General features: G+C 51.1%; 2 protein-coding genes across 6 annotated transcripts; one reads left to right on the top strand and one right to left on the bottom strand.

Annotated features, from left to right (window-relative positions):
- The first annotated feature begins 178 nt into the window (after positions 1-178).
- Positions 179-4,555, top strand: CFAP119 (cilia and flagella associated protein 119). 3 transcript variants are annotated; one of them, XM_068523911.1, is made up of 9 exons: positions 179-546; positions 879-910; positions 1,493-1,558; positions 1,731-1,900; positions 2,442-2,512; positions 2,697-2,813; positions 2,895-2,964; positions 3,043-3,132; positions 4,249-4,555. In XM_068523911.1, the coding sequence occupies exons 1-9, from the start codon at positions 343-345 to the stop codon at positions 4,425-4,427; spliced, it is 999 nt and encodes a 332-aa protein (XP_068380012.1). In that variant the 5' UTR covers positions 179-342; the 3' UTR covers positions 4,428-4,555. The 3 variants fall into 3 exon arrangements, with proteins under 3 accessions (XP_068380012.1, XP_068380011.1, XP_068380010.1); XM_068523910.1 differs by having other exon boundaries at positions 2,697-2,964; XM_068523909.1 differs by having other exon boundaries at positions 2,697-3,132.
- Positions 4,542-16,650, bottom strand: PHKG2 (phosphorylase kinase catalytic subunit gamma 2). 3 transcript variants are annotated; one of them, XM_068523907.1, is made up of 10 exons: positions 16,566-16,650; positions 16,049-16,161; positions 9,208-9,383; positions 8,898-8,952; positions 7,803-7,868; positions 7,552-7,715; positions 5,659-5,749; positions 5,410-5,563; positions 5,212-5,337; positions 4,542-5,113 (listed from the first exon to the last, which is right to left on the bottom strand). In XM_068523907.1, exons 2-10 carry the CDS (start codon positions 16,141-16,143, stop codon positions 4,820-4,822), a joined length of 1,221 nt encoding a protein of 406 aa, XP_068380008.1. In that variant the 5' UTR covers positions 16,144-16,161; positions 16,566-16,650; the 3' UTR covers positions 4,542-4,819. The 3 variants fall into 3 exon arrangements, with proteins under 3 accessions (XP_068380008.1, XP_068380007.1, XP_068380009.1); XM_068523906.1 differs by lacking the exon at positions 16,566-16,650 and adding an exon at positions 16,493-16,561; XM_068523908.1 differs by lacking the exons at positions 7,803-7,868; positions 16,566-16,650 and adding an exon at positions 16,493-16,561.
- Positions 16,651-16,872: the final 222 nt, after the last annotated feature.

Raw genomic sequence — 16,872 nt, 5'->3', positions numbered from 1 at the left:
ACTCTCCAGTCCAAATGACATCGCCTGCCTCAGAATAGCAACTTTGAAGCGAGGGCACGGGGGCGGGCCTTGCAGCTTATTACGCACGCGCATTCCCTTCTCACTGATTGGCGAGCGCCGTACGCTTTCGCCCTTGCTCCAAGAAGCCCCTTAGCAACGGTCACTGTTGAGACGGAGGAAGACGCCCCCAGCGGATTGGCTGCACCGGGCCTCTCTGCAGCGTAGATTGGCTGAAGCGTCGATAGAGGGCCAGGCCTTGGCAGCCGCTGCCGGAGAACCGACTGTCCCAGAACCGAGGCAGGACAGAACCTGTGGTGCCCCGCGGCACAGAGGAGCGACAAGATGATCCGCCGGAAGTCCAGGCAATTCCAGGGACTGAAAATGCAGTCGGAGCTTGAACAGCACTACGAACTGCGGAGAGAACCCAAGAAAGACCTCAGATCATTGGATGAATCGGCCACGCGGATGGGAACAGGTGTGCATACCGAGTCGGGGACCGTGGCTTCGGTGAATGCGGATGAAGATCCTGCAGCCAACTTGTTCCCGGTGAGGACTGGACAGAGTGGTCCACTCATGAATGTTTATAAAAGGGTTCCCCAGCAGGGCGCCACCCGTCGTTATGCTTTCTAACGTTCAAGACGTTTCCCGGGCTGCCTTGGTGAAGAGACAGGGGTGTGTGACTCCCCCTGTTAATATGTTCATGAATAGTACTTAGGGGTCGCTGAAGCCTAGCCCGCCAGCATTGCTCGTAGCTTAGTCTTTAAGATGAGAAGGCAAGTTAGCGCGTTCTTAGGCCCGCTAGAGATTCGCAACGGCTCAAGAACTAGGGGCCATGAACAACACAGCTCTGCCTCTCCCAATCCGCTTTCTCTCTGCAGCCGCCACTGCCCCAGCCCCGGATCTGCATATGGTGAGTGTGAAGAGCTTTGGGGGAAAGTTACCCTTCACACTTGTATTATTCCTTTAGGGCTTCCCCACAATCCTGTCAACAGCGACGGTATCCTCAGTTTACAGATGAGGAGACTGAGGCCCAGAGATGCAATTACCCGAGATGACTAAGTCAGGTCTCCTACTGCCCCAGTCCAAAGATAGTGTGAGAAGAGGGGAGCCAAAGACTGAGAATGTAAATGTAGTCTCAACGCCTCTATGGAGCATTGTACAAATGGGGACACTGAGGTTCACAGAGGGAGACTTGACCAGTTATACAGTAAGGGAGTGGCAGAGACCAGAACTCAAGTTTCCTAACCCTACGCTTTAGAAATGAAGAGGATCATAAGAGTTCATTTTGGCCATACCCTCTATTTACAGATGGAGAAAGTGAGGCCCAGAGAGGGAAGTGACCTGCCTAAGGTTACACAGCGATTTAGTGGAAGGGCCAAACCTCTAACTCAGGTCTCTTGGTTCCCAGTCCAATGCTCTAGCCATCATAGCCCTGTCATGAGATTAATGCATAATGGCCACCAACACCTTTTCCCCTCTTTTCCTATGACAGGAAGTACCTGGACATCCATTCCATGCACAGGCTGGAGAAGACAGCCAACGTTGAGGAGATGAGGGAGTATGCAGGGGGAGCAGGGAGGGGAATAAGAGCTAGCTCTTGGGGAAGGCTTGGGGGTGGGTGGGCTGGGAAGGCATGAGGAATGCCTGGTTCCAAAGCCTGTTGTACACTAGTGTGGGGCGGTGAAGGGAGGCTCCGGTTGTCACTCATTCCTTCCTCTCTCCCTTCCAAGGGTGCTGGCCGAGCTGTTGGGGCTAGGCTCTCCTGCGCAGAGCCTTCGGGACGCCATCACCCTGGACCTCTTCTCCCATGCACTCATCTTCTGCCGCCAACAAGGCTTCTCCCTGGAGCAGACATCAACGGCTTGTGCCCTGCTCCAAGATCTTCACAAGGCCTGTATTGGTAAGAGGAGGCCCCCGAAGGCTTTGAGTCCAGGGGAGAGGAGAAGGCTGGCACAAGTGACCAGGGGAAGTAAAAGCAGGATTAGCACCTGAAATCTTTGTTCCGTCATCACTAGCAGCAGTATCACACCCAAGTTATTTCACCTTTGAAATCCTCTATTTCCTTATCTATAATAAGGCTACAGCGCTAACATAGGAAACTGTTCTGAGAAATATTATATATAATATATGTAGATATATGCACAGTGCTCAATAAAACAGCTCTTGCTTTACTCCTGGAACTAATTTGCTACAGAATGTTTAACGAGGGCTAAACTATGTATTTCTTGGTTTACTGTCCGTCACTTCCACTAGAATATACGCTTCTTAAGGGCAGGAACTTGTCTGCTTCGGTGCCCAGAACAGTGCATAGTGGGTACTCAATATTTGTTGCCTATATCTTTCTACTTCTAAAGCTCATGCTCAATAAGTAGCTGTTGAGTGACTAAAATGAATGATTATCAGGGAGGGTACTCACTGTCACATCTTGCCTTCCCTCCCAGCAACCCCCTTGGGCAACGTGGAGGAATGTTACCGCTACTTCACCAGTGTTCTTTTTTGCCATGGAATCAGGGTCAGTTTCACTCTCCCCCCAGATAAGGTCTAGCCCAGCCTCCCACCCTGTCTTACACACGTGACCCTCATCTTCCTCTGAAGGCCACAGTGGGCTCTTCCTGCTCCTGGATTGCTGGGCGCTTGGAGAAAAGGTGAGGGCTTCAGGAGGTGGTCAGTCCTCTAACTCCCAATCATCCCAACAGCGGCCCCCTTTCAGTATCAACCTCTTTAAGGAGGAACAGCTGCTGGCCCTGGCAGATTACGTGGTCAACACCTACTTCCGCCACTTCAAGCTCTACAAATACGTCTTCACACCCCAGGTACTGGGCCATGGACTACAAGAGGCCACCCCTCATCTCCCCCCTTTCCCTCAGTGCAGATGTCTTCCTCCCTCTTCCCAGGTGCGGCTGGATCTATCTTTGACTTACGTGGGGCTACAGGCACCCAAGCTCTGGCCAAAGGATGAGACGGGTAAGGGAGAATGCCGGGGCGAGGGCTGGACTGCGCTGGGGCTGGGGCTGAAGCCTCCTCCTGCCTTCTGGCTTGCAGAGAAAGAAGAGGGCGAAGAGGTGGAGGAGCAGGCAGTCACCCCAGAGGAGGAGGAACCGGAAACAGTGGTCCAGCCAGAGCCAGAGCCAAGTGAGGACCTGGAGGGGTTAGGGTTCCCTGTGACTTTGGGCAAGTGTGAAATGAAGGGTTTAGACCATATCAGGACTTCAGACTTTTTGTTTTAGTCATGGTGTCCTTTCTCCAAATGATTCCTTATGCAGAAGTCCAAGATGGCAAACAGATAAAAGCACAGCTGCTGGGGGTGAGGCAGGAATCCCAGAAAAGGATTATAAAACCAATGACAATAGGGCTTCCCTGGTGGCGCAGTGGTTAAGAATCCACCTGCCAATGCAAGGGACACGGGTTCAAGCCCTGGTCCGGGAAGATCCCACATGCAGTGGAGCAACTAAGCCTGTGCGCCACAACTACTGAGCCTGCGCTCTAGAGCCTGTGAGCCACAACTACTGAAGCCCGCGTGCCTAGAGCCTGTGCTCCACAACAAGAGAAGCCACCACAATGAGAAGCCTGCACACCACAAGGAAGAGTGGCCCCCGCTCGCCACAACTAGAGAAAGCCCACGCACGGCAACAGAGGCCCAACACAGCCAAAAATAAATAAATAAATAAATAAAAATTAGAAAAAAAGCCAACCCAATGACAAAAGCCAGCACACATTTGACAACACTATGTGCCAGGCAGGCCCCATTTTAAGCATATATATATATATATATATATACTTTTTTTTTTTTTTTTTTGCCTGTGCCATGTGGCTTGCAGGATCTTAGCTCCCCGACCAGGAATCGAACCCGTGCCCCCTGCAGTGGAATTGTGGAGTTGTAACCACTGGACCGCCAGGGAATTCCCACATTTTACATATATTAACCCATTTAATCCTCTCTCAATCCTAGTTGCTAGGTGCTATCACTATCTGCATTTTACACAGAGGAAACTGAGGCATGGATAGGTTAAGTCACCTGCCTAAGGTCACAAGGCTACTAAGTAGCAATCCAGAAAATGCAGCAGCATAGCTACTCTGCCCATCTTTCTCTCACAGAAGGGCTGGCTGACATTTCCTGAATTGAAGCAACACTGCCACTAGTGTAGCTCCCAGGGGCACCCTGGAAGGTTGTGTTTGCCTGGCTAGGGGCAATCCCTCAGCCCCAGACGGCATCTCTTCTGACCCGTCCCTTCTTCCCTGCCCCTGCAGGCCAGGTCTCCATCCTCCGGGCCTACATCAAGACCCAGATGAACAAGGAACTGGAGCAGCTCCAACAACTGGTGGAGGAACGGCTCAAGGCCAGTGAGGAAAGGCTCGGCAGCAAGCTGACCGCACTCGAGCGGCCCCTCCAGCTACCTCCAGGCAAAGGCAAGAACAAGACCAAGTGACCCCCAGCGTCTTCCCCAATAAAGGCCTGGACCAAAGTGGCCCTACCCTGCCCCCCTCCTTAGCACCTTCTGGGCTTCCCTGCCGAAGCCAGGCACCAGACACAGGACGCTGGCTCTCCCTGGCGTGTAGCAGGTTTTATTGCATACGTGGCACAGGCAGCATGGATAAGGCCAGGCATGGCACTCTGGGTGGCTCTCTTCCACCTCAGCTCTGATCTCAAAGCCCTGGCCAGTGGGGGTAGGTGTACAGGGCTGGTCTCTATGATAGTTTGATCAGTGGCGGGCCTGGCCAGGCATGGGGGGGGCCTGAGGCCAGAGCCCAGAGGAGCTGGAATGATAAAAATCCTCCTCCTGGAGAGTTCTGCTTCCTGGGATTCCTCAGGGCTGAAGTACTAGCCCAGCACCAGCATGGCCTCGTCTTCAGTGATAGTAGCTGAGTCCCCCTCCTCTTCAGGGCCCATCATGGGAAAAGGCCCTGGGGGCCGGTGCTGGAAGAGGGCTGCCCGGTTCTGCTGCTCACCCTTCTTCACCCAGTGTCCATAGAGCCGGAAGGCACAGCTGTCAATGAGGCGCCGCACTGGCCGCAGCGCATAAGGGTCCCTCAACAGTGCACTCTTGGTCAGCGGCCGTACACGGTGGGTGCTTAAGGCCACCCGTCCAGCAGCCAGCACTGTCCACACTGCCACCTGGGAAAGGGGGCAGTGTGAGCTCCACTGGCACATCCACCACAAGAAGAATCATGGGACAGAGGAGCAGGCCCAGACCCTGACACTCGCAGGCTTACCCGGAACCGCTGGCGGGGGGTGAGGTTCCAGGGTTGGCTGCCTTCACAGCGCTCAAAGAATGGGTGCTGTAGGGCTTGCTCAGCTGTCAGGCGCTCCTCAGGATCCACCTGCAGCAGCCTCGAGATCTACGGGAAATGCCAGAGCATGAGGGGCAGCTCTTGGGCCTCCCTCCTTGCCCTCTCATGGCCCCAGCTCACCAGGTCTTTCACAGTGTCAGAACGGTCATCCCACTCAGGTGAACTAAACTGGTACTGGCCCTCCATGATCATGCGTAACATCAGGATCTGGCGTCGGTGCCAGAATGGTGGTGAGCCAGCCAGGAGTGTGAACAAGATCACCCCACAGGCCCAGCTGAGAAAGAGACCACAGGCAGGGAGGACTAGGTGAGCGAATGTGTTGAAGGACACTACACGAAGGAGGAGGGAAGGGGTAGACCAGAAACTCACAGATCGACCTCCTTGCCGTAGCCTGGGTGGGTTTCATCCATGGAGCACTTAAGGATCTCTGGTGCTAGATACCCTGGAGTCCCACACAACTCTGGGGAGAGAGGCCTGAGATTGATGGGATGTCACAGCCCCCTCAAGGACCCTTAACACCAGACCTCTGCTGGAGCCTCAACACCACCAGGGCCCCAAGTGTTCCCATTCTGCTCCTGCCTGCCTTCTGCCAAGTCTCGATATTAGACCCTAGCCCTGCTGAACAATTCAAGGACCCACCAAGGCTCCTGGTGGCCTTCCTGGGAAAACCTGATTTTTAGATTGACTTCAAGGTGCTATCCAACTGTACCACTTGCCTCCCCCAACCCTCCAGCCAACCCACTCCTTACACAACTTTTTATCACGTTTTTACATATATACACACATAGAAAACAAAACTTAAATCTTTTCTGCATTCCTTTCTGCCCAAATCTAGTCCTCCTCCTATAATCTCTACTGCGGTTAGTGGAACCACCACTCAACCAAGGGGAATGAGTAGGAATATGGGATTTCTTAAGGCACATTCTGGGTAAATTGTTTGTTTAAAACCCTTCCCTGGCTTCCCATCATGGCCTCAGGATCAAGTCTAGATCCCTACAGCACAGAGCCCTCCATGACTTGATCTAATCCTATATTTTTAGTTTCTTCTGGCACCAATTCTTCCATCCCAGCAATTTCCAAACTGTGATCCATGGCACACTTCCAAGAGATCTTAACAGGCCTGAATTGAGAAATTGAATTTCTCTTGGGAAATTCATTCCAACTCAAACTATTTACTGAACGCCTACCATGTGCCAAGCACCACACTAGACACAGTGGCGAATTTGATGTGCCCTTACCAAGCTCACCACCTACCAGAAAGCAAACAAATAACAGAGTAAGACAGGTATCATGAAGTGGGGGAGATATAAGAGCAAAAAGCAAGGGCTCTAACCTGACATAGAGCTTTAAAGTAAAAGTTGAATTATCCAAGCCAAGGGAGAGGCTGGAGTGGGCAGGGGCAGAAATGATTCAGAATAGGGAAGTGTATGTGGCAGCCCAAAGGGACACAAAGCACAGCATCTGGAAGATGTGTAAGTCCACAGATTAAGACCATGAACTCTGGAGTCACACTGCCCACGTTCAAATCACACCTACGTGACCTTGGGCAAGTCACCTCACCTCATTAAGCCCACTTATAAAATAGAGACACAAATACTATTTCAGAGCTGTTGAGAGGATCTAGAGAAATAAGCCATGTAGACTCAGCGTGGTGCCTTACTCACAATAAGTGCCCAGTGAATGTTAGCTATTAGTAAGTCCAATGCAGAGCCACTGAAGGAGAGGAAGTAGTATATTAAAGGCTCTGAGGAGTCTCACAGTTGAACTTTGTTTAGTTTTCCACTTGCACTAGAAACGGTTGTCACAACAAATGTGTGGGCACCAGGTGAGAAGGGCTGTCGCGCCACACCAGGCTCCTCATAGCACCTAAGCAGCACACTGTGGACCTGCCTCCGCCAGACCCCAAAGGCACAGCTGAGCCCTGCTATCCCTCGCTCCCTCTTTTTCCTCCTGCGACAAGCCCAGCCTCCCCAGGCCGAGGTCCAAGCCCCTTCCTCTGTGGGTCCCTACAGCTGAATCAGGTACTCCTTCCTGGCATGGCCCCTTGCCTGCTGTGTGCCATGATCTGCTCACTTGTCTGCCTCCAGGTCAGGAAGCCCACATTGATTTGCACACAAGGCTCTGCACCCAGTGGGGACCTGGCAAGCGCTCAATGACCTTCCTTTCCTTGGTACTTGGGACCCAGTTCTCAGACCCAGCCAACTAGCCCCAGGCCTGAGCCTCTTTCCCTCCCAAGCCTCTCAGGGTACCAGGTCCCCTCACCTCGAAGCTTCTCGTCAGGTTCCAAGTGGCAGGAGAATCCAAAATCTGAAAGTCGGATCTGCATATTGTCATCTAGGAGAATATTCTCAGGCTTCAGGTCTCGGTGTACAATGTTGTTGGCGTGGAGAAAGCTCACTGCTTCCAGCAGAGACCTCATGATGGACCTGAGGGAGGCACAGTCTCCTTTGCTTCTCCCTGCCCCGCCCCGCCCCACCCCTGCTCATCCCAGGGGCTGCAGGCTCAGCCATTACCTGGTTTCCTTTTCTGAGAGGGCCACCTTCTCTGTGAGATAGTCAAACAGCTCTCCCTTCCGCATCCTAAGGGATAGGAGGGGTTGGGAGATAGGTGCACCTCACAGTGGCAGCTGAGAAAAGAAGCCAGTGCTCACAGAAAATACCATGGAAAAGGCCAGTAAAGAGATCCCTCTGTAGACAAATGAAAGGGTCTCGAGACAGAGCACTCCAAGAGTGAACCGGATGTCAGGGGCGCTTTGGCCCAATAGGGTGGCCGTCGAAATATCTGCACTGTGCCACAAGGGGGCTATTTTAGCAAGAATAAGTGCCTTGTGATAATAATCATTTACAGGAAGTCTGTGTTATCTGAGAATACACTCAAAAAACGCCTTTTGAAGTGAATCTATTTAGACCACGGACCAAAATTTTACAGTTAGTAGTAGCAAGAAAGTTGAATGGGACTTTATTTTGAATTTTGCTTATTTTATCTTGTCTTTAAAAACTGAGGCTATAATTGCAACTCTGCGTCAATCCTTGAAATAAAGAACACATCAGGTTCCGCAAAGTTGCATGGTGGTGTAACAGATACTTCCCACTTCCCCACGACTCTTGCAGAGGGTCATTTCTGTCTGAAGACTTTGTAAATTTCTTCCAAGGGCCTCTCTTAAACATCTGGTATCCAAACCATTCTCTTTTGAAGTACCTTTGCAACTGGTTTGCATTATAGCACTGTATAATATCTGACATTCAGCTTTAGACCGACCAGAAAAAGAATTGATGGGCAGAGAGAGACTCCAGTGGAGGGTGTTGAACACCGGGCGGCTGGTGAGGGAGAGTCTGTTTATAAGTGGTCAGCTCACGGATGAACACTCTCCTCCTGAAACAGGGTCTCATGAAGACCCTTTGTACTTAGCTGGTCACTATGACTCTTGAAGAACTTGCCTCAATCTGGGCACCTAGGGAGAAGGGCCAGAGCCCTGAGCTGGCAGGCAGGCCTGAGCGGGAGCAGAGGAAGGTGTGAGCAGGGTGGTCTTCAGCCCACTGTGCTGTAAGGCTGGGTCCATGCATGGAGGTGAGGAGGAGGCTTCTCGACTGGGGCCGGGAGATACTCACAGGTCAAACACCAGGAACATGAAGCTAGAAGACTCGTAGGAATCGATGAGAGTGACTGGGGAAAGAGGCAGAAAGGCAGAGAGACAGAGATGGAAAGGAGCAGATGCACATTAAAGGGCCTTTTCCACCCTGAGGCAGCAGTGGGCTGTTACTGGGAAGGAAGGAGAACCAAAGGAGGCAGTAGGGACCCAAAGGCTGGCCACACTTTGAGGTGCAGCGGAGCCAGGAGTAAGGGAGCAGAGGCGTGGAGGCAGTGCTGGGGGAAGTGGGCTGTGGGCAGGGCTAACAGGAGCAGGGAATGCAGCCTCACTGATGTGGGGGTGGCCGGCGACCTGGCGAAGGATGTGTGTCTCTCGCCGCGTGGCTTCTCGCACCTCCTCCAGCTGCTCAGGACTCAGCCGCTCAGCTGTCACCTCCATGATCTTCACCGCAAACTCACGGCCAGTAACTCGATGAACGCAACGGCGGACTACAGAGCTCACTCCTCTGCCAGAGTCAGACAACACACAAGTCAGGGCCTCCTACTCTCTCATTTCCACACAGAGTAGAGCCTCGGCAGCCTCACACCCACTACGCCAGACTCTGGAAACCCATTTAGACAACAGGGCGAATTCCCAAGGAGCTCACCCTGGCCTGCAGGAGCTTCACAGTAGCCTCAGCAAGCAACCTGGGCACCCAGCAAGGTGCTACACAAAGCTCATAGGGCAGGCAGGCAGGGGTCCTGGGTTCCAGTCTCTGCCACTCCCTCCATGGGTGAGCCTAGGCACTGGGCCCCAGAACCTGCCCCTTGCCCTAGAACCCCACAAGGAGAAAGTGGGAAGGCTCCCTCCAGATTTTACCCACTTCCACGGTTACCCCATCTAAATCCCAAAGTTCCCCTACAATACCTCAAGTGAAGGAGGCTCCAAATAAATATTGGGCCACTGACCAGAAGACCAAAGTTGAGAAGTAGGAGATCTTGGTTTAGGCCCCAAATCTGTCACTAATTAACCTCCAAGTGACCCACTGACATAAGGTCTCTGGGCTTCCACTTCACCTGCTCTGAAATGTAGCCAACAATATCTTGAAGGGATGCTGAAAGGCGTTAATGAGGTAGAGACAGGAAAGCCCATTTGGCTTTGTAAAGACAAAGTCCTAGGGAATTCCATGCGGTCCAGTGGTTAGGACTCCACGCTTCCACTGCAGAGGGCTCTGGTTCGATCCCTGGTTGGGGAACTAAGATCACACAAGCCGCATGGCACGGCCGAAAAAAAGAAAAAAAGACAAAGTCCTAGACAAGGATCTCCTTGCTTGGGCTCTGTCACCAACTCTGTGTGACCCTACAAGTATTTCAGGCTAAGGTGCAAATCTCTCCAGGATCTGACCTCATACCACATTTCGCATGCTGCTTCCCTGGCTGCCCTTCACATAACCTCACTGCTGTGCTCCCAGGGCCTCCTTGTCTTTATGTAACTCCTTTTGCTTGAAATGCCTGTCACCCACATCTCTGGTTCAATCAGTGGATGCAAACTATTGACCCTCCAGGCAAACACAGCCCACAGATATATTACACTGTGGTCAGTGCATTGTTATTTACAAGTCTGAATTCACATACCTTAGTTGGAACAAGAACGCTCCAGCTGCCACAATGCTCACCACTTCCTACTCTTTTACTCTTGGTCACTTCACAGTTTTCATTTTCTGCCCAACTACTAAGGGCACCTGAGTTTGAGGTCCAGGGTCTAATTATTACTCATCTTTTAATGAACCTCTGAGAATTTGTGGAAAGCTGGAGACCTCTGCCACATATATCCAACATTTTTATTATTTCGGGGCGGGGGGGTGGTCAAAGATCCTTTGAAGTCATAGAGCAAAGAATCCCTGCTTTAAGGCCCAAAATGAATGCTGCGTCTACCAATTCTTTGTTTATTCTCCAGGAGGGAGGGGCCACTCCCTTCGCTGGTATCCTATAGCATTTTACCTGTAGGAGCATTCCCCTTTTTTTTTTCTTAATTTATTTATTTTATTTATTCTTTTTTTTTTTTTGGCTGCATTGGGTCTTCGTTGTTACACGCAGGCTTTCTCTAGTTGAGGCGAGCGGGGGCTACTCTTCATTGCGGTGCGTGGGCTTCTCACTGCAGTGGCTTCTCTTGTTGCAGAGCATGGGCTCTAGGCAGGCAGGCTTCAGTAGTTGTGGCTCGTGGGCTCTAGAGAGCAGGCTCAGTAGTTGTGGCGCATGGGCTTAGTTGCTCCTTGGCACGTGGGATCTTCCCGGACCAGGGCTCGAACCCATGTGCCCTGCGTTGGCAGGTGGATTCTCAACCACTGTGCCACCAGGGAAGCCCCTACCTGTAGGAGCATTCCCTTTTAATTAAGCCTTCCTACTATGTGTCATGACTATCTACATGGGAAACCTGGGTCTTCAAAGTCCAAACTCTTCCTACTGATGCACCCCAGTACCTTGTTCTCTGCCCACCCCTTAAATGTTAAGACTTCCCCAGGATCCCATCCTTGGCCCTGTTCTCAGGCTATATACACTCTCAGTAATCTCATCCACCTCCATGACTTCAACATTCATGCCCAGATTGTCTACCCCACCACCCCCAGCCATTTTTTTTTTTTTTTGGCGGCACCACACAGCTTGCGGGATCTCAGTTCCTCAACCAGGGAGTGAACTCGGGCCATGGCAGTGAAAGCCCAGAAACCTAACCACTAGGCCACCAGGGAACTCCCCCAGATGTCAGGCCAACACATCTTACTGAATGAATTGCTTCCCAAGGATCCTAGAGACCTCTCACTGTCATCATGACCACTGAACACTTCATCTTCCCGACACTAGCTCCTCAATTCCTGATCTCAATTAATAGCAATGCCATTCAATCCGACTCCCAAACTAGAAACCCTGGTGCCATTCTTGGCTTCGCCCTCTCCTCCACAATCTACCACATCCAACCAGTCCAGCCCATCTTGTATTATCTCTCAAATCTGTTTCCTAGTACTCCATCCCCACCACCACAGTGGTCTCCTAACTGATCTCCCTGCTGCTAATCTCAACCACTGCCACCTATCTTCCACACTGCTTTGAGAACTAGCTTCTTAAAACAGCCCCAATCGTGTCATTCGCTGCTTAAAAACTTCCCTGTTTAAATTCTTTACTAAGTTCTGTGTCCCCTCATTCCTCAGCAGTACCCCTAAAGCAACTGTCCTCTTTTTAAAAATGATACCTAATACTTTCAACCTTACAGTTACCTGTGGAATGCATTCAAAATTCTTGTTTTCTTTCCATACTGCCTCCCTATTACTTACAAGATAAAAATCAAATCTGAATTCCTTCATCTGTCACTCAAGGCCTTCACCAACTTCTTAGTCTCTTTTCAGCCTCATCCCTGGCTATAACCCTGCTCTTCAACCTTTGTTTCAGTGACTTATAACTTATCACCAATTTCCAGCTCTTTTAAAGCTTCAGGTCTGAAATTGGTACTCTGGAAAAAGTAATTTAGTTAGAGCGTGCAGGTAATTTACTGTGCAGGAAAAACAAGAGGGAAAAGGTAGAAGAGAGAGACGAGGGATGATGCTACCACAGTAATCTTGGAATGAAATGATAAGGACCCTACTCTCTGATCTGCCTTCTTCAAAACTGGTCCTTCTGTGCCCTTGGCAGTGGAACCACTGTTTTTACCTAAGGGCTCTTCCTAGCCTCAGTGCATCTTCCCTCACCTGGTCCTGAAACCTTGCAGCATCTCAGGACTTGGATCTCAGCTCTCTTCTTTTCCCAATATTCTCTCTTCCCTGTGACCTCCATCCAGACCCAGGGGCTTTTTTTTTTTTCAATTTTGGTCACGCCACGCGCAGCATGTGGGATCTTAGTCCCTGACCAGGGATCAAACCCATGTCCCCTTCAGTGGAAGCACAGAGTCCTAACCATTAGACCGCAGGGAATTCCCCCCAGGGGCTTTAAATACCAACTATGTGCAAATGCTTCCTGCTACGCTGTCTCAAGCCTTGATTTCTCTCCAGAATTCCTGATTCCAACAACCTTTTTGACATCTCCATGTGCTATCTAAAAGGAGTCTGAACAAATCTAATGGTCACACCCCCATTGGATTTCCTGGCCTCAGCAGCATGTGTCACAGCAGACCACGCCAACCTTCCAGAAACATGCTCTTCCTTTTTTTTTAAAGTTGGTGGTTTTTTAAATTAATTAATTAATTTATTTATTTATTTTTGGCTGCGTTGGGTCTTCGTTGCTGCGCGCGGGCTTTCTCTAGTTGCAGCGAGCGGGGGCGCTACTCTTCGTTGTAGTGTGCGGGCTTCTCACTGTCGTGGCTTCTCTTGTTGTGGAGCACGGGCTCTAGGCGCGCAGGCTTCAGTAGTTGTGGCACGTGGGCTCAGTAGTTGTGGCTCACGGGCTCTAGAATGCAGGCTTAGTAGTTGTGGCACACGGGCTTCGTTGCTCTGTGGCATATGGGATCTTCCTGGACCAGGGATCGAACCCACGTCCCCTGCACTGGCAGGTAGATTCTTAACCACTGAGCCACCAGGGAAGTTCCAAACATACTCTTGTGTTTTTCTTTTTAACTCACAGATGGCATCTCTATAGTTTCCCTTGCTGGCTCCTCCTTCTCTAACTCCTTAATGGTGACATGCCCCACGGTCTGAGCCTAGGCCTCTTTCACTACTCTACATTTCTCTTGCCAACTACTATCTATATGCTGATGCCTCCCAAGTTAACAGCTCTAGCCCAGCGCTCTTGCTTGAGTTCCAGACTCACATGCCCACTGGACAGCTCCAGTTGGTGGAACTCTTGACTTGCTCACACCTCCCTCCAGACTGATCTTCCCCAGTCTTCTTCATTTCAGTAAATGGTACTCAAGCACTCAAATCCAAACCTTAGAATTTATTCTTGTTTTCTTCCCTTTCCCTTGTGGTCCATATCCAATCCTTCAGGAAATTGTATCAAGTCTCCCTTCAAGCCATCACCTAAATTATCCACTTCTCTCCATCTCTACCACTACCACTCTAGTCTAAACCATCACCATCTCTAGCCTGAATGAATCAGTAGCTTCCTAGCTGGTCTCTATGCTTCCATTCTTGCCCCTCTCCTATCCACTCTCCATATAAGAGCCAGATGATCTTTTTTAAATGTAATAACACATCTGTATTGAGCACTCACCATGTGCCAGGATGTGTCCTAAGAGTATCATATTAACTCTTTCCTTCCTCACAGCAACCTACAAGGTAGGCTCTTTTTCTAATTCTCCCATTTACAATGGAGAAACTTTGAGGCATAGAAAAATTAGGTTCCTAGGCCCCAAATCACAGAAATGTAAATCAGATCACATTACTACCCTACTGGAAACCACCAGTATCACCAGAATAAACTTTACATTCCTTATCCTAGGGAATTCCCTGGCGGTCCAGTGGTTAAGACTTTGCCTTCCAATGCAGGGGGTGCGGGTTCGATCCCTGGGGAGCTAGGATCCCACGTGCCTTGCGGCCAAACAACCAAAACATAAAACAGAAGCAATATTGTAACAATCAATAAAGACTTTAAAGATGGTCCGCATCAAAAAAAATCTTTAAAAAAAATTCCTGGGGCTTCCCTGGTGGTGCAGTGGTTGAGAATCTGCCTGCCGATGCAGGAGACACGGGTTCGAGCCCTGGTCTGGGAAGATCCCACATGCCGCGGAGCAACTAGGCCCGTGAGCCACAACTACTGAGCCTGCACGTCTGGAGCCTGTGCTCCACAACAAGAGAGGCCACGATAGTGAGAGGCCCGCGCACCGGGATGAAGAGTGGCCCCCACTTGCCGCAACTGGAGAAAGCCCTCGCACAGGAACGAAGACCCAACACAGCCAAAAATAAATAAATAAATAAATAAAAATTAAAAATATGAATATCTGCTTAAAAAAAAAAAAATTCCTGGAACTTCCCTGGTGGCGCAGTGGTTAAGAATCCGCCTGCCAATGCAGGGGACACGGGTTCGAGCCCTGGTCCAGGAAGACCCCACATGCCGTGGAGCAACTGAGCCCGTGCACCACAACTGCTGAGCCTGCGCTCTAGAGCCCACGAGCCACAACTACTGAAGCCCACGCGCCTACAGCCCGTGCTCCGCAACAAAGGAAGCCACCGTGATGAGAAGCCCGTGCACCGCAACGAAGAGTAGCCCCCACTCGCCGCAACTAGAGAAAAGCCCGAGGCAGCAACGAAGACCCAACACAGCCAAAAATAAATAATAAATAAATAAATAAATTTATTTCTAAAAAAATTCCTTATCCTGGCCCAAGGCTCTACATAATCCAACCTCTATTTACCTCCCCAACTTAATTTCCTCCACCTTTTCCCACTCTTACAAGTCACTATGATCTTCTATCTATTGCTTGAATAGGCCCTTTCCTATCTTGAGCCTTTGCACACGGCAGTTCCCTCTGCTCGGAATATATCCTGCCTCAGCTCATGACCTGTTCATTCTCATCGTCCAAGTCTCAGCTCCATTAATTACTCTTGTTCCATAACCCTATTTATTTTCTCCCTAGCACTTACACTGAACTTTAACTTGTTCTCGTGTTTACTGTCTCTCTCTACCACTAGAACATAAACTCCAGGAGAACAGAAACCTTGTAAGATGTTAAGGTGTGGGTCTTACATCTCCAGTGCCTAGCACAGTGCACCCAGCACATTGTACATGCTTAGGAAACCTTGATGAATAAATGTATCGGCCACTGCCTCTACAGGTGACGGCTTCCTTCTATTTGGTGTGTGCTGAACTCCTACTCATCCTTCAAGACCCAAATATCACCACTTCTGGGAAGCTGTGGTTTTCTGAGACCCAGCAGCACTTTTTACACAGCCTGATACTTTTTATACGTTCATGTGTCTCCTTCAGTCACATCACTTGGAGTACCTCCAGGGCATAAACATCTCTTCTACCCTCCCCATATTTACCTTTGTGTCTGGCACCCAGTAGGTGCTTGAATTATGTTTGTTGAACACATAAATGAATGAATTCGTGAAAAAATGGGGGCTGACCCAGAATAAGAGTCTAGCCACCAAATGTTCCTCCACTCACCACTGACCCTTCCCATTTAGAACTCTTCACCCCTCAGAGGAAACTGTGTACCCTGGCTAGGACCTGACCTCTCTGGACCTCTGTTTCCCTGCCGTGGGCTCACCTGCCAATGACGTCCTTAGGGTCGTACTTCTGGTAAAACTCCTTGGCCGCAGCCCAGTCGGGCAGCTCATCCTCCGGCCCCACGTCCAGCGTCATTTTGAAGTAGGTGGGGGCCTGTGTGGAGGAAAAGGAGGGCAGTGAAGGCAGGGAGGCCCACAGGCTCTGAGAGGACGAACATCGCGGCTCGCGGAGGCGCAGCCCTTGCGGCTGGGGAGCCAGGATCCTGTGGGATGGGGACGGGGTGGGGGAAGGACAGGGACTAGGGAGACCCCACGAAAGGGCCTTAGGGGTCGGGACGGGATGGCAAGGCAGGGAGGGGGGCGGGGGAGAGGAAGGGAAAAGGTGCGGAGGAAGAGGGGAAGGGGTACTCGGACTGGTGGCTGTTGCTGCGCAGGCGCACTCGGGAGGGCGCTGGGAGGGGGCGCGGGGTCTCGCGCGGGCTCACCCGCGGGGGCGGGGAGAGAAGTCAGAGTCGACGCGAGGCCACCCTGTCGCCGGGTTCGCCTCTAGTCCCTTACCTTAGCCACAGGCAGTGCCGGCGACGACCTCAGGCCCCGCCCCCATCCTGTCCGCCAATGGCCAGCGCCACCCGAAGACTGAGGTTCAAACACCCTTCCGATTGGAAACTGGTAGTCCAATAAGAAGCCGACAGTCCCGAGGCTGGCGCGGGAGTTGGAGCTCGGAGTTACCTGAGGTTGCGACGCTAGGGCGGGGCTTCAGATACGGCCAATCAGGGCACGGCATCTGCTGGGGCCAGCAGGGGGCGGAGCTTATTGACCAGTGGGGCTGGAGGCCTGGAACGGGACCCGGAAGTTAGATTTACCG

Source organism: Eschrichtius robustus, chromosome 16, assembly GCF_028021215.1.
Source record: "Eschrichtius robustus isolate mEscRob2 chromosome 16, mEscRob2.pri, whole genome shotgun sequence".
NCBI classification, from domain to species: Eukaryota; Metazoa; Chordata; class Mammalia; order Artiodactyla; family Eschrichtiidae; genus Eschrichtius; species Eschrichtius robustus.
The sequence above is the reverse complement of the archived record's forward strand: the minus strand, read 5'-3'. Positions and strand labels throughout refer to the sequence as shown.